Raw genomic sequence first — 19930 nt, 5'->3', positions numbered from 1 at the left:
CCCTCCGGTCCAGTTTAAGAACCCACTGTGGCCCTCGAGTGAAAAAGTTTGCTCACCCCTGGCCTAGAAGCAAATAGACCAGGATGCAGGCACCACTGTGACCAGGAAGTGACTGTAAGGGAGGGTGGAGGTGACACTGAAGCCCAGAATGGCAAGGTCCTGTCTCCTCTCCCGCCCACACCGGCCTCTGTTGCCTCTCCTGACCAGGGTTGTACCTGTCATTGCCACCAAGATTCCCTGTTTGCTGAGGACAACGCCTTCGGTTTCTCAGTCTGAGATGTTCAGAGATATTAGAACGCCCTCCCAGGGACTCCGAACCAGGGTGCACAGCAATACAGGAGAGGGGAACAAGTGAGGCAGCGCCCCCATCCCCTCCAGGAAGGAGCTAGTAGAACCCAGGCATCAGGCTGCCCAGTTGAGCAATGGTGACAAGGGCCCCTTTGTGCCCCCCTCCCCCGGGGACAGGGAGGAGCTGGGCCCTGGAGGCAGGCGGTCCCTGGCACCCACGGGGGGGCGGGGGGCGGGTGGTGGGAAGGAGGGGCTGGCAAGTGGGGGCCTAGACCCTGGGAGGCCAGGGGACTGTCAGCAGGGGTGAGGAGCAGAGGGTGCAGACACAGGAGCATCCTGGTGAGTACACAGCAGCCAAGAGGGCCTGGGGACAGGGTGGGAGCAGAGGGCCATGACTGAGAGGGTGAAGCAGGGGCACCGGAGGTATGTGTAAAGTGAGGATGGCGCTGTGAACTGCCACTAATTTAGGATGGGGAGGGTGTTCCTTGGGACTTTGGAATGAGCTGGGACCATAGCAGGACAGTGACAGGGCTTTGGAAGAAACTACAGAGAGAGAAAGAAGGGCCCTCCTCAGCACCCCTCCTGGTGGAGGTTCTGCAGGAACAGCTGCCCTGGGGCTTCCAAGTTTGGGGCAGATGTGGTGGAAATGCCTGGGGCTGGGTGAAGAGCTGACTGATGCCCAGGTGATTAGATACCTGCATCCTGCCCTCTGGGAGGGTGAGGCAGTGGGGTTCGAGTGAGCAAGTTCCAGCACCTGGGAGCACAACAAGGGGTGTGCGTGTGTGCGCGCGCGTGTGTACACGTGTGTGCGCGTGTGCGTGCGCGTGTGGGTGTGTACCACCCTGGGTGGGTCTGAATTTACATCAGTGTTTGTCAACCTTTTTTCATTACGCCCCCACCAAAAAATTTTTTAGACCTGCTCTTCCTAAAGCCCACTGGCCCTGTGAATTTCACTACTACAGATGTGCCGTGCATGTTTATGTAGTGTGGCCCTGGAGGGTCACCATCACTGCCATCATCTGCCTTGTGTCCATCAGTATGTGGCTGGGCAGGTCTGTCCTAGCTACACGTCAGTGTGGGTGTGCAGCCGTGTCTTTGTGAGCGTGGCATGCAGGCAGGTCCACGTGCATGCCTGAACATGGTGCCAATGTCAGTGCAGGTGTGCTTCTGTGACTGTGTGTGCCAGCAGTCTGCGGACACTGGGGTCTCAGTGCCTGTTCACATTGTAGGGCCCTGACCAGGTGTCCACATGAGTCTCTGCGGTCCAAGCCTGCTCCTCTGGCTGGGTCTAGATCTATTATATTTCATAGCGGCATTTGCATGTGTTTGGCTGTGTATGCATCTGTGTCCGTGGGAAGAGGGTGGTGAAGGCCTGGAAAGGCAGCACTTGGAGACCCTGTCTCCAACCCTGAGGGGCACCTACAGAGCAGCCAGGAGGGTCTCCTGACCTCCCAACCCCTGGTCCTTCCTGGCCCCACATAGAGCCCAGCCAGGACTGTGTCTCTTCTCTCACCCCACCTACCCCAGGAGTCCCCCAAGATGCAGCACCCTCCCCGTGAGGGAACAGGGCTCTTTTGTGCTGGGCACTGGCCTCTGCTGAGGGTGGGGACAGCAGGGGCCGTCTGTGGGGTGGGAGCGGGCGGCAGGAATTCACACGGCATGTTGGGAATGCTGATGCTGTGAAACCCAGTCATTGATGGCCCTGAGTCTCTCTGCCTACCACCCCCAGGTCTCCCCCCACTCACCACAGCCCCTTCCCCCCACAAGGCTCTGTCATTCCCCTTTCCTTCCCCACAGATCTCCATGGCAGTTTGGTGGGGTGGGGAGGGACCCTATGTAGAGTAGCTGCTAGGCTGTGTGGGAGAGGCCCGAGCATCCACGGGCAGGCAGCCTTACAACAGGCAGCAACTCATAGCAGATGCTGTGTGGGACAGGGGTACTCAGGCTCCTGCCCCCTTGCACCTGTCTGACTCTTATTCCAGGTTGGCAGGCTGACATCTTCAAGTGGGACCAGAAGACACCCCAACTCAGGGAGACTGAGGTGAGGGGCAGGGTTCCTTCCTCGGGGCTCCCCCTTCTTCCTGCTGCTGGTCCAGCTTGGCTCTGTCATTACTTCCGGAGGGTCCTCAGTAGCACCATGGTGCTGAGGATCCTTGTCAGCATCTTACAACCACGTAGAGATAGGACAGTTGGGGGTTAAGCCTGCACCCCTGGAGCCGGGCAGATAGGGCTTGGCCTAGTTGATACTTACGAGCTATGTGGCTTGGACAGGTTACTTAACCTCTCTGGAGCTCAGTTGTAAAATCAGAGTAGTGACTGCACCTGCCTCAAAGAGAGCGAATGAATTAATATGGCAGAGTAAAGCAGTGAGGACTGGTACCTGGTCAATGCCCTAGGAACGTTTGTCATTATCAATATTAATAGCAGCGCCTACCGTCTGAACAAGCCCCCTCCTGAAGCCTTAAGGGAAGAACCCCTTCCCTAATCCTTAACCCCTCCTGTCCCTCCTCCAGCGGTCATCACACGCTGTACAAAATGATATTCCTCACAGCACTGCCCCTGTTTTGGATTATGATTGCAGGTAATGGCCGGGGAAGGGGGTGGCTGGGGATTCTGGGGCGTTGGCCCCAGCAGGCTGCGCTTGTTTCTGTGGGTCCCTGGGTCCCTCAGGCTGGGGGAAGGTGATGAGAATGGGGCCAGGTGATTCGGTCAGGACATGTCCCTTGGCCTCAGCAGTCCTACTCACCCACAGCCTCTCGAGGGGGTCACTGGGGTGCCTGGATGCCCTCGTCCATCTCGGCCTTCGAGGGCACATGCGTCTCCATCCCCTGCCGCTTTGACTTCCCTGACGAGCTGCGGCCTGCCGTTGTGCATGGCGTCTGGTACTTCAACAGCCCCTACCCGAAAAACTACCCCCCGGTGGTCTTCAAGTCACGCACCCAAGTCGTCCACGAGAGCTTCCAGGGCCGCAGCCGCCTCCTGGGGGACCTGGGCCTGCGCAACTGCACCCTCCTGCTCAGCAACCTCAGCCCCGAGCTCGGCGGCAAGTACTACTTCCGCGGGGACTTAGGGGGCTACAACCAGTACACCTTCTCCGAGCACAGCGTCCTGGACATCATCAGTGAGTGCCCCGGGGGTTGCACAGCAGGCGGGCGGGGCACCCCTGGGCCAGGCAGGGGTGTAGCAGGAAATCCTCCCCAGCACAGACCCAGGGACTTGTTTGTTAGGCTGGGAGGTGCAAAGCCCGGTGCCCACAGAGACCAGGCGGATGACAGAAATGAGCAGAGCGGGGCCCCAAGCAGTCTCGTGGCCCTCAAAGGGAAGCGGGGGATAGGGCTAAGGTCTCTTGATCACTGCATTCGCTGGGCAACTGTGGGAAAGTGACTTAACTTCTCTGAGCCTTGGTTTCCTCTTCTGCAATGGGGCCAGGGGCAGCACTTTAAGCTCAGTGAGTGAGTGCTTGTCAAGTGCTCAGAGACGTGCCTGGCCCATGGCACCGGCTCTGCTCACCGCGCTGGGCGAGAATACAGAGCCATTGCTGCCAGGCAGTTTGAACTTGAAAAAGAAACCAGAATTGTGTATTTTCCTGTGATCTCCTAATTCCTAAACATTAGCTGCTGGTTCCGATATATATATTTTAATTCCTAAATGTAGGCCAAATAAAATGCAGCTCTGGGCCAGATTTGACCATCAGAGTAGGGTCCACTGCTTGATTTCGGACATTCCTACTGCGAGTGCCTGAGAAGCCCGACTGCCTGGGGCTCTTAGATCCAGGCTCCTGTCAGCAGTGAGTCTAGCTGGATTACAGGCCTGATCCACCTTCAACACACACACACACACACACACACACACACACACACACACACACGGAAGTACACCAAATCAAACATGGGGAGGAGACAGGCTTCTTAAGGAATATGTTGCAGCGTCAAGACACAGATAATCAAGCCAGAGTGACAGGGTTTGAAGCTCAGTGTTACCAGCTGTGGCCTCAATCTCCTCAACTGCAGAATGAGTAAAGTAATATTACCTACCTGCTAGCATGGCTGGAAGGCAAATTCAACGCTGTGAAGGACTCAGACCAGCAATTGTTGTTTTCATTACCATTACACCATGGTTGGATCTGTGCAGGGCTCTGGGTGAAGGTAACCGGGCAGAGAGAACGTTTCAGGGAATTCTGTATCCAAGGGGAGGGAACCAGGTACCAGGATTGGAGTTGGTCAAGGTGGGGATGTCTGCTTCCTCCGTTTCCTTCTCCCTGCCCATGTAGACACCCCCAACATCGTGGTCCCCCTGGAAGTGGTGGCAGGCACAGAAGTGGAGGTCAGCTGCCTGGTGCCTGACAACTGCCCAGAGCTGCGCCCAGAGCTGAGCTGGCTGGGCCACGATGGCCTGGGGGAGCCGGCTGTGCTGGGTCGGCTGCGCGAGGACGAGGGCACATGGGTGCAGATGTCGCTGCTACACTTCGTGCCCACTAGGGAGGCCAATGGCCTTCGGCTGGGCTGCCAGGCCTCCTTCCCCAACACCACCCTGCAGTTCGAGGGCTACGCCAGTCTGGACGTCAAGTGTGAGCCTGGGTGCCATCCGGGGGCGGGGGTGGGGCCCGTGGCACCTGCCTGCTGATTCCACTGTGTCGTTGGCCTTAGACCCCCCTGTGATTGTGGAGATGAACTCCTCGGTGGAGGCCATCGAGGGGTCCCACGTCGGCCTGCTCTGCGGGGCTGACAGCAACCCGCTGCCGCTGCTGACCTGGATGCGGGACGGCACGGTGCTTCGGGAGGCCGTGGCCGAGAGCCTGTTCCTTGAGCTGGACGAAGTGACCCCCGGGGAGGACGGCGTCTACGCCTGCCTGGCAGAGAACGCCTATGGCCAGGACAACCGCACCGTGGGGCTCAGCGTCATGTGTGAGTAGCCGCCCTGTGGACTCGCTTGGCACTGTCCTGCAGAGCAGGGATTAGGGGAAAGGGGCCCTGCCCAGGCCGAGGCTGGGCCATCAGGAACAGAACTGTGGTTGAGGGAAGATGGAGAGGAGGGTTGTGGGTCAAGGTATTCATTCCTTCCTTCATTCTTTGCACAAATATCTAGTGAACACCTACTCTGCACCACTCTCACCCCTAGGACAGGAGCAGAAGTCAGATGTGGTCCCTGTCACCCAGGAAAGCTGGTTTTATTCCGTTTCCTGGGGCAGCCTGGCTGACCTGGGAGTAGATCAGGGGCTGACCCTGCGAATCTGAATTTTAAATGAGTCCCATTGCAGTTCTAATGGGAGGGCTGGGGGGACCCCAGGCCTCACCAGCCCATTGTGTGCACCTGTACATTATGGAGCCCCAGAGGAGGGGCCAATCAGACAGGATTCTTAGCTAGGAACCCAGGAGCAGTCTTTCATTCACAAATACTTATTGAGGCAAAATGCCAGGGCTGTGGATAATAATAATGACAGCTACAGCCAACATTTACTCAGCAGTTTCTGACTACTTTACACAAATGCTCTTCCCCCAGGCATCCCAAAGGCTGGCTCCTCCCACCCCCTTCTACTCTCACTGAAGCCTTCCCTCACCATCCTAGTTAAAACAGTAACTACCCTAACTTCCCATCCCTCCCTTCATTTTTCTCCAAAGCACTTATCCCAAATTTGCCAATGACACATTTTATTTACTTGCATGGCAACTACCCACATGGGCAGGGATCTTCCTCTACCTCGTTCAGGCTAGAACAGTGCCTATTACTTACGTTCTCAGTTACCCCTATGGAGTTAGAACTATTATTAAGCCCATTTTCCAGATAAGAAAAAATGAGGCCCACAGAGGTGAAGACACACAGCTGGAAGGAGCAGGGCCTGGATTCAGACACAAGCATTCTGGCTATAGAGCCCCTGTTCTTGTAAACTGGACAGCCAGGCCTGGGGTTCCCCGAGCCATCCTGAGCTGCTGTACTTGGATTGGGGTATATGGGTCACATTTGGGGGTAGAAGTTGGCTGGCAGAAGAGGTACCTCCTGGCATCTGACCATCACCCCCTGTTCTGCCCCTAGATGCACCCTGGAAGCCAACGGTGAACGTGACAGTGGTGGCTGTGGAGGGGGAGACGGTCTCCATCTTGTGCTCCACACAGAGCAACCCGGATCCTATTCTCACCATCTTCAAAGAGAAGCAGATCCTGGCTACAGTCATCTACGAGAGTGAACTGCAGGTGGAGCTGCCGGCTGTCACACCTGAGGATGATGGAGAGTACTGGTGTGTGGCCGAGAACCAGTATGGCCAGAGAGCTACCGCCTTCAACCTCTCTGTGGAGTGTGAGTATGCCCCCTCTAACCCCCGTCCCCTGCTGAGAGCGGGCTTGACTGGTGTCTCCCCTCCACCTGAGGTAGATGGTTCAATAGGGGACGTCTGGGTAACCAAGAGTTAACGTTGCACCAGCAGGTAAGGATGGGGAAGGCAGGAAAGTGGAATCCACATAAGAAAATACAAGTCCCACCTGAGAACACTTGTCTCCACATCCTGGAGTGTGCTTTTAACCAGGGAGATCTGGATCCTGTGGCCACTGCCCCCTTAACTAAAATAGTAACCGTGAAATCTAACCCTGTGGAGCATCCCTATGTACCAGGCATTGTTGGACGCTCTGAATAGGGACCCACTCATTTCATCCTTAGGACATCCCTATGAGGGGGTTCCATTACTGCCCCCATTTCTAGAGAAAGAAGCTGAGACCCAGAGAGGTTATGCCACTTGCCCAAGGTCACAAGAGCTAGGAAAGGGCAGAACTTTAAGATTCAAATCCAGGCAGTTTGGTTCCACTCTTCTGTGCTGCCCAAAGCTTACTTCATCCTGCATTATTACATCAGAATACAGTCAGTGGTCTACAGTGGTTATGTGCAAAGGGCCGTGTGGCTCTGTGAGAGGTGGGGCATAGCCCCAAGAAGACACCAAGCTTATTAACAGATATAAGCCAGGGAGATGAGATGGATGCACATAAAAGCTAACTGCCTTGGAAATGAAACTCCTTGTTCCACTGCCAGCTGGTGCCACCCCAGCATCCTCTCTATGGACAGCACCACTCACACACCGACGCCCACCCTGGCCACCATTCTGGGTTGTAGCTCCCAAGTCACAGTTTTGACCATCCCCTCCCTCCACCCCCCGCCCTCTTTCAGCGACGTTCTCTGCAATGTCACCTCCACATTTCCATTTCTCCTGCTTCCTCCTCAGCTCTGACCTCACCTCTGGCACTAGTCTCCAAACGTCACTACTCTCAACCTCAATTACTTCACTTATAATGGTCCCCCCACACAGGTTTGCCAGAAGATAATGAGCACAGCCCATACACAATATTCTGCATGTACTAGGGGCCCGGTGCATGAAATTCGTGCACTGGGTGTGTGTGTGTGGGGGGTGGGGTGGGGTGGGGAGTGTCCCTCAGCCCAGTCTGCCCCCTCTCACATACTGGGAGCCCTCAGGCATTGACCCCCATCACCCTCCAATCACAGGATCGGCCCCTTGCCCAGGCCGGACGCCTCTGGCCTAGGCGTCCGGCCTGGGCAGTGGGGACCTGCAGTGGCAGCCGGGGGCGGGGGGGTGGGGGGGCACGATCGCGTGGGCTCCGCCCCTGCCTTTGCAGGATGCCTCTGGCTGAGGCGTTCGGCCCAGGCAGCGGGGACCCACAGCTGCAGCGGCCCTGTGATCGTGGGCTTCAATTTAGGCCCAGGCAAGGGACCCCTAGCTCCTGGGACTGCCAGCTTCAACCGTGCCCAGCTCCCATAGCTGGCTCCACCCCTATTTCCTGCTATCACTGGCCAGGGCGGAAAAGGCACCTGATTCTCCGATCATGGCTGGGGGGGCAGGGCAAAGGCGGCCCCATGGCCGCCTTTGCCCTGCCCCCCAGCTCTTAGCTCCCCCCTGGGTTTCCGATCACTGTCAATGGCAGGGGGCTTCTTCCTGCTTTCCCTTTTGCCTCCCTGCATTGTGCCTACATATGCAAATTAACCGCCATCTTGTTGGCAGTTAACTGCCAATCTTAGTTGGCAGTTAATTTGCATATAGCCCTGATTAGCCAATGAAAAGGGTATCGTCGTATGCCAATTACCATTTTTCTCTTTTATTAGTGTAGATGGTGATAACCAGTGCATGGTAGCTATCAATCATTCCCGGAGTGCCATCTTCCAGCAATGCCATGGCCATCCACTCCTTTGCTGACCTTTCATCATTGGCCACATTCCCTTCAGTCCCTGGTCACTCACAGCATCCAATGTGGTCACCATGTGTGGGCTTTGTGGCACTGTCTTCTCCGTATGTGCCCTTTGGGCCCAGCTTCCCTCTTCTGATGTACCCTTTTTTCTGTCAGTGGTCCTTAGGTTTAAGAGTCAGAACCCACTGAACATACACAGAACACCTTCTCATGTACATTGTCAGTCACCCCCCCCGCGGCCCCCCACATAGTAAGAGAGGTTGCAGTAAATGGCCATAAAGGGCCTATTCCAGTCACGATTCCATCCTCCACAGGTGTGGCTTTGCTGGGTCCTCCTGGTGGCCCCGTGAAGCAGGTGTGTGTTATCCTTAGTCCTTAACTAAGTAAAACGAAGGTCAGAATTCCCCCATGCTCATGCAGCTAGGAAGGTAGGTCAGAGCCAAGATTCTTCTGGACTCCCGTCTGCCCCCGATGTTACCTGGTAAACCTCGGCTGCTTCACCTCCCTGCAGGTCTTAGCACCCAAGGACTCACTTAATCTGGATTTTTTTTGTAAAAAATAACTCAATTTGCAATATAAAGCCATCAACCCCCTGGAGTAGTGGAGCAGCTATGACATTTCCCGTCCCCCCGGCCCCCTGCTAAGCTCCTCAGGCGTCTCCAAGGCCTGTGTCACAGTGCGTTCCCTCTGGGAGTGCAGCCTCAGCCCCAAAGCCTGTGTCCCCTAGCACCTGGCTTTAGTGCTCACTGACAATGGTGGGTACCCAGTCTGTTGCAGGGTTCCCAGTCTTACCTGCCCACCCCAGAGCCCGGCATGGCTTGGGCACTGCAGGAGGCTCTCACCCTTACAGAGTGTTTGCAACATGCAAGCGACGAGTCTGAGCTCTTTGCCTGTATTGGCAATTTTATTCTCACAACAATGTGATTGGGAGAGGGGACTGTTGTTCTTTACCCCAAACCAGTTTAAGGAAACTGAAATGTTACTGGTATCAAGTACCCGAGAGCTGAACCACCCTGGGTCTATATGCCAGCTCTCTCTCTGTCTTGAGACTTGTCTCAGACAAGAGACTTCACCTTTACTGAGCCTAAATCATTTCCTCTGAAAAATGAGTGTGATAAGAGTATCTTACTCTAAAGTTGGGTATGAAGACTACGGAAATGATGGTGATCTTCCACAGCATCTGACACTTCCTATATATTCCGTAAGTCTTAGATATCCTCATCGCTTCCCACCCATCTTTCCTTTGGATTCCAGGCTGGATGTCCGCCCTGCATGCTGAAGCCAAGGCCTTGCTCACATGCTCCCTCTGCTGGAATGGTTCTATTTTTCTAATCATTAGTCCTCCGGTGGATGTTAATTTGTCTTTACAGCACAATCCTGTGCCTATCTTCAGAGTTCCTGTAGCCCCTGTGAGTTAAGGACCATTACCCTGTTTGCATAAATGAGAACTCCGTCTTGGAGGCCACCAGCCAATAGATGGCCACTTGGGGTTTGTCTAGTGTCAATTGGGGTGTCCCAGGCAGCCTGCAAAGCTTGGAAAATGCTGAGCACATGCAGGCAGGTGCCAGCGTTCCCACAGCATCTTGGGCAGACATCGTCACCGGAGCACTAGCGGTGCAGTCTTGAATGAAAGGGTTTTTTAAAAAATTTAATTGCTGCCCATTCAGGTTTGTCATTATTGGTTTATTTTGTAGTGTGTTAATTCGTTAACACTACAGCAAGCCTGGTGTATGCCTGCCTGAACAGAATTGGGGGTATTTAACTTTTGATTTACTAGACTTAGATATGTGTACGCATTGAGGTTCTGATTAGAACCATCTCTATTATGTATACATCTGGTCACGTGACTCCCTGGCCCATCACTGTCACCTGCATATTCTTTTGCTGGAAAGTGAAAATACTAGTAAGTTGGCTGGCGAGCTGAGGGTCTTTGGCCCGTGTGTACATGGGTTTTGGTCAAAACCGAGAACCAGAACTCAGGCTACGGTGAGCAGAGGGGAGTGCTCGACTCTCCAGGAGGAAAGAGAATATAGTTTTAAAAAGCAGCATTCAAATTTTGACGATAATTTCATATTTTGGAAAATGAAAGAAAATCATCATACCTGTACCATTTTAAAAAAATACAAAGGCAGTAAAGCAAAGCTCAGCAGAACCTTGGGTGGAGGGTGGTGCTGGGTTCGAGTGGCACTGGGACTCTCATGAGGGGGGTCAGAATGCAAGGGGGCTCTGGAGAGTCAACAGGGCCGTCTGCAGGGTGGCCTGAAAGGGGGGCGGCAGAACTCAATAGGTCACCCCACAAGTCTTCCCAGAGCTCTGCTATGTGAGAGACACGATGTAAGTGTGGGCAACAGAGCAAGACAGAATAAGGGCCTATCTTGGTGGAAAAGAGAGACAAGCCGTATCAATATATAAGCCAGGTAGGAATGAGTGCTGGGCAGAAAACTTAGCGGGACAGGAGTGATGTCAGTGAAGCGAGGGGGTAGAGAAGGAGAGAGTATCTGAGTGGTCTGAGTAGAACCTTCATGGAGCGAAGAAGAGAGTTGGGAAGGTGCCTTCAGGGAGTGTTCCAGGCTGAGGGAGAAACACAAATACGTGGTTGGGAAAAGCTCCATAAACGTGAGAAACAGCAAGGAGGCTGGTGTGACGGAAGGAATGAGCCTTTCAGGGTAAGACACGGAGGTCAGAGTGTGGCTCAGTCCCGCAGGGTCCTGCAGTCCAAGGCAAATAAGTTGGATTGTATTCTAAGTGACACAGAGCGATTGGAGGATAGGTTTGAGCAGGGCGCACCATGATGTGATTTATGTTTTGGGAGGTGAACAAAGTTAACCCTGTAAAGGGATGGTGTAAAGGAGAAAGCGCAGCTCACCTCGATGACAGCTATGCGGCTCCGGGCCCTCAGCCACTCCGTCCGATTTTGCCCCTGCAGTTGCTCCCGTGATCCTTTTGGAGTCCCACTGTGCAGCGGCCCGAGACACGGTGCAGTGCCTGTGCGTGGTGAAATCCAACCCGGAGCCCTCTGTGGCCTTCGAGCTGCCCTCGCGCAACGTGACAGTGAACGAGACGGAGCGGGAGTTCGTGTACTCGGAGCGCAGTGGCCTCCTGCTCACCAGCATCCTCACGCTGCGGGGACAGGCCCAGGCCCCGCCCCGCGTCATCTGCACCTCCCGCAACCTCTACGGCACCAAGAGCCTGGAGCTGCCCTTCCAGGGAGCCCGTGAGTGGCGTGGTCTGGGGCTGGGAGCCCCAGGGCAGAGGGGCCTCCTCTTGGATCCAGGCTCCTCTCCCCAAGGCTGACTGACCATCAGCCACGGAGCCTGGGTCAGGCTACGCAGGTGGATCATATGGTAAAGAGGTCCCTCTGGGCCGGAAGGAGAGGCCGCCCTGAGTTTGCCTACCAGTGAGGGCGAACCTTCTGAGCTCGGCGTGTCAGCATTTTGAAAAACCCTAACTTAACTCTGGTGCCGTGTCACATATAGAAATTTTTTGATCTTTGCAACCATAGTGAAACAAAGATTTATATTTTTGATCTTTATTTTGTATATTTAAATGCCATTTAACTAAGAAAAATCAACCAAAAAAATGAGTTCGCGTGTCACCTCTGACACGTGTGTCATAGGTTCGCCATCACTGGTGACTGTCCTGGGCCCTCCAGGCGCTCCAGGCGCTCCAGGCTAGTCAGTCAGTGAAGGATGTGCCAGCTGTACAGATGTTTTTCACTGTCACTGATGTCCCAGTCCGTCTCCTAAGAACCCAGGCGTGTTCGCCCCACCAGCAGTCTGAGGGCGCCTGGGCTTTCTCTCCTCAGACCGCCTGATGTGGGCGAAGATTGGGCCCGTGGGAGCCGTGGTTGCCTTTGCCATCCTGATTGCCATCGTCTGCTACATTACCCAGACACGCAGAAAGTGAGTGCCCCACCGGCCGACCTGGGGGAGGGGAGAGACGCTAATGGTGGGGGAGGGGTGGAGGGAGGCTGAGGGCTAGGCAAGGGAGGGCCCTGTGTATGTGGGAGGGTGTATTCTGCTCTGAGGATGTTCCGCTGGACGGAGGAGAAAGGAGCCCTGCTTCCATGAGCCACTACAGGTCAGCATGTGCCAGTGCCTGAGCCAAGCACTTTCCACCAGTCATTTCCTGTTTCTCCACTCTGCCCTCCTGCCCTCCAAGAGGTGTGATGGGGAAAGCCGGCTTCCCTGCTTGCGGCTACAGCATCCGTCACAGTTGGTTCCAGAAGTGCCAATGACTACACACATCTGTGGCAACAAAAATGCTCCCCAGCCCAAACCACACCCACCTGCCACCACTGTGCTGCTATTTTCCTTCCTTGTGGCTCTACTGAAAACGAGTTAATCTCCCTGCTCCATATCTTGGCAGCAAGAGGGATAGACAGACCCAGAGCAAATGAAGAGAACCTGGAGAAACCAGGCGGGTCCTAAAAAGTGGTAGAGACCAGGGGTCACAAAACAGGGGAGGGATGGACGGTGGTGGACAGGAAGGGCTGGTCATTGTAGAGCCCGTCTGCCCCATCTTAGAGAGATTGGTGGGACCGACTCTGGGGTCCCTGGGGCCGAATTCCTAAGGTAGATGAGGGTATAGAAAGGGAGGGAGAGGGAGGCCTGGGAGTCCCACTGGGGCTCTCATTTCCTGCCCAACAGAAAGAACGTGACAGAGAGCCCCAGCTTCTCCGCAGGGGACAACCCCCCAGTCCTGTTCAGCAGCGACTTCCGCATCTCGGGGGCACCGGAGAAGGTGAGGGCCAGAACCCTGTGGCTCCAGGCTAGTTGGAACCTAAATGTCAGGGACACTGGGGTCCTGGGAGAGACCTGGGAGGCCAAGGGGCAGAGGGGAGGCCATGCCCTTTAGGAGGGACAAGGAGGACGTATGGAGGGCTGGCTTGGACCTAGGCTGGGAGGGGTGCTGAGGCTGAGACTGTGAAGGGGACTATGGGGCTCAGGCCCAGGGAAGCCCTCATGTAGGTCTATGACAGCATTTCCTTCTCCAGTAGTCCAGAGTGGTCTCTACCCTGGAATGAGCACCCAGGAGGTAGGTTCCGGGGGCTGGGGGGGCCTCAGTGTGCCTGCCTCTGGGCCCTCAGTGGGCCTTGGGGCTGTCATGCATATGTGTGTGTCCCTGTCAGGAGTCCAAGATGGTCCCTGGTTAAGTCTGCCCTGCCCAGCACTCCTAGCCTTGTCTATTCTGTCCCACTGCTACTCCCTTCTGTCTGTCTGTCTTTGGCCATTGTTCTATGTGTCTGTCCAAAGGCTTGTGTGTGTGTGTGGGAGGGGAGTATGGGGGTAGGGTGGGGGTGGGGGTAGAAAGTATGAAGGGGAAGCCAAAGCCACACCTACAGGGTCACCAAGATTGAGGGGGGACATGTACAAACATTTGGAAAGGTGAAATCTGACCAGGTGGCTTTACTCTGGAAAGGTGTTATGGATTGAATTGTGTGCCCCCAAATTCCTATGTTGAAGAAGTTTTCCTGAAGACATTGAATTTGTAGGCAACTTTCAGGCTAAGCGATGAGGTGGGTGTTGAGAAGGGGGATCAGCATGGGGAAAGGCTCTAGAGTGGACGCGGGGACTGTGGGGCTGGCTGGGCTGGAGGTCCTTGAGAAAAGAGGTTCTTATAAAGCTTTGGGATTTAACTCTAAGGTATGGGGTGCAAGCGACTCCAGCCTTTGGATCTGGAAAAGGTGGAACGGGACCCTTCTAATGGGTTGGTTCCCTTCATAGAGTGAGAGGCGCCTGGGATCTGAGAGGAGGCTTCTGGGCCTTCGGGGGGAGCACCCAGAGCTGGACCTGAGCTTTTCTCACTCGGACCTGGGAAAACGACCCACCAAGGACAGCTACACCCTGACAGAGGAGCTGGCCGAGTATGCGGAAATCCGTGTCAAGTGAGGGAGCTGGGGGCAGCCTATGTGGCTGCCACCCTTGCAGCGCCCTCCCTGGCCCACACTGGCTGCGGGCTCCCTTCCTCCCTAAAGTACTGGGGGCTGAGGCAGGAAAGGGATGGAGCAGGTGACAGCAAGGTCCTGGGGGTCTGGCCCCCCATCCTTCCCAGCTGCCCCTCCCTGGCCAGCACCGCATCCTCACAGTGTGGCTCTCCTCTAACCTCCTTTAACCTCATCTGTCTGGAGGGGAGTTTTGTCTGTCTGTGTTATTTATTGCTATCCCCTGCCTGGTCTCCTCCCCTACACCTGGCCCCAGGGTGTATACTGAAGGGACATGGAATAAATGCCCCAAAGCCAAATGCCTGTCTAGATCCTGATGATTTCTGACCTGTCCCTGCGGGAGACTTCTATCCCCCTCCTTACCCTCTGCTGGGCCCTGTGTGTGGGCAAGGCCCAGGGATTCTAGCCCTGAACTCAGGCCAACCACCATTAAGTTGCTCCCACTCTGAGCTGTGGGCTGGATCTGGCTCACAGCATGCCTTATTTGACTTCTGGTTTATTTCACACAACAACCCTCATTCCTGCCTCCGCCAGAGTCAGAGTGACTGACAGTGTTGCACTTGCACTTGACCACCACAGCTGTGACTCACTGAAAGAGAAGGGTTATGGGCTCCCTATATGCCATAGTTCCCACCATTTCCTGTTGTCCCACACCTGGCTGGTTTCCCTCACTCACTGACATGCCCTCCTGTGCCCTGAAGGTTAGGGGTGACCCCAGGCCTATTCATGAGCCTGTTGTTGGTTTGACTGCCATCCTTCACATTCATGCTGCACTCTGCAACTTCAGTCTTCAAACTACTCCATTTGGTTTAAGAAACATTACTTAGGTTCCAGCTGTGCGTTGAGCCCATTCAGGAGGATCAGGCTATCCTGGGAAGGGACCCCCAGGACAACTCTCTGAAGATGAAAACACTGGGGCCAAGAGAAGCTAGGTGATTTTTGCGGGGCCCTGAAGCTAGTAAATGGTGTGGCCAGGCTCCAGACCCTGAGTGGCACACTCACAGGAGATTTACTAGCCACACTCTACCTCCTGACTTTCAGGGGCCACGCCTTGTTGTGGTTGCAAATTTGTCAGCTGGCTGTGGATAACGTGTGCCTGTGATCCAGACTCTCTTGGAAGACTCGAGACGGTTTGGGCAGACACATGGAGAGACTTGTTGGGTGGCTCTAGGGCGGGGGCCATGTTCCCCTCGCACACCCAAGCAGCACTACTGATCCTGTGCACAGTCCTCCCTTCACATGGCTAAATCTTGGTCTGTTTCAGCCTAATGAACTCTGCTGACCTCCCTCTGATGACTCCCTAAGACCCTGCCAACCACAAAGGTCCACAGGTCCCTGGAAGGTGGCAGGTGGCCTTGGTGTATCCTGAGACGTTCGCTGAGTGGCCTCAGACCCAGCACTGGTGCTGAGTTTGAATCTGTATGAACCTGGTGAACACCACTCGCCCCTACCTGGTCACTCACTGAGAACCTACTTCATGCAACTTGTGTACTGCCCAGAGGCTTTTTCATGACTGAGCTTAACAGGCAGCCAGCAAGAGGAGGTGAATCTAGGATTTCAGGTGTCTGAGGCCCTTTGCTGACTAGCTTGATGCTAATGGAAGCTGGTCTTGTTATGTAGCTTGACCCCTCTCATGTGCACAGGCCAAGTAGAGGTAGCCACAAACTGTGGATTGCTTTGTAGCTCCAAACAGGTAGCCCAGGGATGATCACAGAAAGTACCTGACATTGAACTGTACCAGAATCCCTCCCAAGAGGCCTCAGAAACAACACACCTGGTGGCAGGATTCAGACCCCATCAGAGCATGACCCAATTACCTCTATAACCAACACAATCAAAAGAGAGATCTTGGCGGGTACCAGACCCTGCTGGGATGAATTCTGCTATGTGGGGTCAGCCTCTTCACAGGAGCTCATACACTGTGGTCAGGGTCAATCCTCATAGTCAACTGGGCTGACTATGGGCCAACAGCAATCAAGACTCAACTACAACCAGAGGCTCACATAATCCTCACAAGTTTCCTAGAGCAGATGATCAGGGAGATTCCACCACCAAGCCCAGAAAACACCTATTACATAAGGCCACCATGCCAAGACTGGGAACATAGAAGATCTACCTAATGCACAGAAACAAATACCGAGAGGCAGCCAAATTGGGAGACAAAGAAATATACCCCAAATGTAAAAACAAGAGAAATCCCCAGAAAAAGAACTAAATGAAATGGAGGCAAGCAATTTAACTGGTACAGATTTCAAAACAATAATTATAACGATGCTCAAGAAATTAGGGTAAGAATGGATAAACTCAGTGAGAACTTAAACAAAGAGATAGTAATCATAAAAGAGGACATAGAAACTATAAAAAAGAACCAGTCAGAAATGAAGAATACAATATCAGAAATGAAGAATACTCTAAAAGGAATCAATATCAGGTAAAATGAAGCAGAAAATCAAATCAGTGATTTAGAAGACAAGGTAGCAGAAAACTCCAAATCAGAGCAGAAAAAAATTTTTTTAAATGAGGATAGAGCCTGGCTGGCATGGCTCAGTGGTTAAGCATTAACCTATGAATTGGGAGGTCGAAGTTTGATTCCTAGTCAGGGCACGTGCCTGGGTTGAGGGCTCAATCCCTAGTGTGGGGTGTGCAGGAGGCAGCTGATCAGTGGTTCTCTCTCATCATTGATGTTTCTATTTCTCACTCCCTCTGCCTTCCTCTCTGAAATCAATAACAATATAATTTAAAAAATGAGGATAGTTTAAGGGACTTCTGGGACAACATCAAGCATAACAACATTCATATCATAAAGTACCAGAAGGAGAAGAGAGAGTGAGCAAGAGACTGAGAACCTAGTTGAAGAAATAAATGACTGAAAACTTTCCTAACCTGGTAAAGGAAAAACCCCCACACAAGTCCAGGAAGTGCAGAGTCCCAAACAAGATGAGCCCAAAGAGGCCCACACCAAAACACATCATAATTAAAATGGCAAAGATTAAAGACAAAGAAAGAATCTTAAAAGCAGAAAGAGAAAGACAGTTATCTGCAAGGGAACTCCCATAAGACCGTCAGCTGATTTCTCAACAGAAGCATTTCATGCCAGAAGTGATTGGCACAAAATAGTCAAAGTGATGAAAGAAAGGACCTACAACCAAAATTACTTTACCCAGCAAAGCTATCATTTAGATTTGAAGGACAGATAAAGAGCTTCCTACACAAGAAGAAGCTAAAGGATTTCATTACCACCAAACCAGTTTTTTTGTTTTGTTTTATTTTGTTTTTAAAGAAAGAGACGTTTTATTAGCCTTGTTACAGCAATGCATTAAATGAAGGGATCCTCAGCGCACAGCCCACCCAAGCTGCAAGCAGATAAATCAGAGAGTGGAACCGATTATTGTACACAAGTGCAGACACAGGATCACCCTGAACCTCAAACAGAAGATTGAAAATCACTTTACAAAAAAAAAAAGTAAATAAAAATAACACCCATTTTTCTATTTAAAGAAGTGCCAGCTCTTGAGTGGCAGAGCATGGAAAGACCAATCGCTTTAATGCTCAGCTGTGCAGCCTGTGAGGGCCAGGCCTGTCTTGGCTTCTAAAGCTTAATTTAAGCATTCTAGAGTTTCCTCTTTTGAAGTACTTCTGTTTTAGAATTTTCTTTCTCTACTAATTTATGAACTGTGTCAGTCTAACAGTTAGCCAGCCTTCATTAGTTGTAAGTGTTAAGACCACAGAACCTCCCTTTGAAGGCTTATATCTGAGTCAAGAATGAAGAGGAACTAGACACCAGAACCTTAAAAAGTCAAATGGCGGTAGAGCCAGTGCCCATTTAGAAAAGCACTCTTACCCTCTCCCCCTTAAAGTTCTACTTTGGTAAACATTAACATATAACAAATTAGGAAAATATTTAACCCCGTTAGCAAAATTAACACCATCATTGCGAGAGTTACTCTTTTGTGCATAGTAAATGTTGCAAGATGAACTTCACATTGGATAAAGCAGATCTGAAAACCAGTTTGCATTAAAGTGTGCCTCCCTCAACGTCAACCTGAGCTCAGGGAAATGAACAGAGCCCTGCAGCTTCTGCTGGTCTGCAGCCACGGTAAATCGTCTGGTAGCCGGCATGGCTCCGCTTCCTGCCGATGAGGTACGTGATGAGGACGATGAGGTACGCGATGAGGACGATGAGGACCAGCCCTGCCAGGGCACCACCCATGGTGATGGGGATTGGCATGTTATTCTCATCCAGCTGACATTCTTCCACAGACCCAAACTTGCCACCTTCTACCTGGAAAGCCTGGACCCACACTTTGAAAATGTTGACAGAAAAGGCCTCTGTGACCCAAATGTGCTCCTTGGCATTACACTTGTAGGAATTCCCTATAGTGGCCTGAAGTGCTCTCAGTAAGCTGTTAGTGGCCTTGAAGGTGGGGTCTTTGGTGTCGGGAAGAGTCATGTTCAATTGGATTTCTTAAAGACAAACAAACCACACACACACAAAACAAAACAGCTAGAACTCATATTCATTCCAAACTAGAAGACTAGGAAAGTGCTGGTCTCACTCTGGAGCTCAAGGGTCATGAGCTGGGTAGTGCAGCTCCCACCGACTTTGGTGTTATCTGCGTTAATGTTGAATACTCTGGTCACAGCCTTGTCTTCCTTCTTCTTGTAGGTGACATTCAGTTGCACCCCAAGCTGGCAAGCAGACAGGTTCTGTTGGTGCCACTCACATTGTACTTGTGCACCGAGGGGCTCTCAGGCACTGGAGACGGTGGAGTGGGGAGGGGTTGGTGAAGGTTGGGAGGGGAAGGGCAGGGAGGTGAAGAGTGGGGAGGGGATGATGAGATGTTGGTGAATTGTTGGGGAAGGTCCATCTTGCATACAGCATGTCTCTTCCTTGCTGAAGCTATCATTTGAAAGGTTTGCCTAGATGGTGACAGTTACACTATTCATGTGGACCTGGTTGCTGCTCACACATATGTATTTTTTATTTATGTCTGCCATAATGTCAGTTATGGATTTTACAGTCTTGACTCACTGGAAGCTTGCATTGGGGAAAATCTGTGTGTCTGACAAGTCATAAAACAGAACGCATCATCTGGACACTGTAATGTGTAGCATTTCTTGCTAAATTGAGGGTCAGTGTATGTCTTCTTCCAAAAGCAATCATGAGACTGGGGTTAGAAGCTCCTCTTTACCACAGGAGCTGCTATTTAATGCTTTACATTAAGTGACATGTCGAAGATCGCATTCTTAGAGCCACTCTTGGTATTATAGTTGATTGAGAAGTCAGCAGAGAAGTTGGCCATTATACAAGCTGTCCCGTTGCCAACCTTCACCACAAACAACACTGCTGATGCACCACACAAGGCCTGCGAGTAACAGCAGGAGCAGTGGCTGCCTCCAGGGGTTGCCATGGGCACCAGGGCCACGGGAATGAGAACTTGGAGGGGTCGGGTGGTTGGGCCACCGGAGGGTGGGCGCTGGGGAAGGGCTGGGGGCCGGTGTGAGAGCAGCAGGTCCT

At 52.8% G+C, this 19930-nt stretch overlaps 2 protein-coding genes and 1 pseudogene across 3 annotated transcripts; 1 reads left to right on the top strand and 2 right to left on the bottom strand.

Moving 5' to 3' along the window:
* The first annotated feature begins 578 nt into the window (after window positions 1-578).
* On the top strand, window positions 579-14711 carry MAG (myelin associated glycoprotein). 2 transcript variants are annotated; one of them, XM_059665530.1, is made up of 12 exons: window positions 579-627; window positions 2271-2329; window positions 2802-2869; window positions 3041-3409; window positions 4559-4855; window positions 4935-5192; window positions 6319-6579; window positions 11395-11682; window positions 12274-12370; window positions 13118-13211; window positions 13468-13505; window positions 14195-14319. In XM_059665530.1, exons 3-11 carry the CDS (start codon window positions 2824-2826, stop codon window positions 13492-13494), a joined length of 1737 nt encoding a protein of 578 aa, XP_059521513.1. In that variant the 5' UTR covers window positions 579-627; window positions 2271-2329; window positions 2802-2823; the 3' UTR covers window positions 13495-13505; window positions 14195-14319. The 2 variants fall into 2 exon arrangements, with proteins under 2 accessions (XP_059521513.1, XP_059521512.1); XM_059665529.1 differs by lacking the exon at window positions 13468-13505 and having other exon boundaries at window positions 14195-14711.
* A 2950-nt stretch (window positions 14712-17661) lies between these two features.
* On the bottom strand, window positions 17662-18885 carry LOC132217004 (lysosome-associated membrane glycoprotein 1-like). The gene has a single exon (XM_059666844.1). It carries the CDS (start codon window positions 18860-18862, stop codon window positions 18461-18463), a length of 402 nt encoding a protein of 133 aa, XP_059522827.1. The 5' UTR covers window positions 18863-18885; the 3' UTR covers window positions 17662-18460.
* A 276-nt stretch (window positions 18886-19161) lies between these two features.
* LOC132216258 (lysosome-associated membrane glycoprotein 1-like) overlaps window positions 19162-19930 on the bottom strand; it is a 24142-nt pseudogene continuing 23373 nt past the window's right edge.

This window comes from Myotis daubentonii, chromosome 15, assembly GCF_963259705.1.
Source record: "Myotis daubentonii chromosome 15, mMyoDau2.1, whole genome shotgun sequence".
Taxonomy (NCBI): Eukaryota; Metazoa; Chordata; class Mammalia; order Chiroptera; family Vespertilionidae; genus Myotis; species Myotis daubentonii.
The sequence above is the reverse complement of the archived record's forward strand: the minus strand, read 5'-3'. Positions and strand labels throughout refer to the sequence as shown.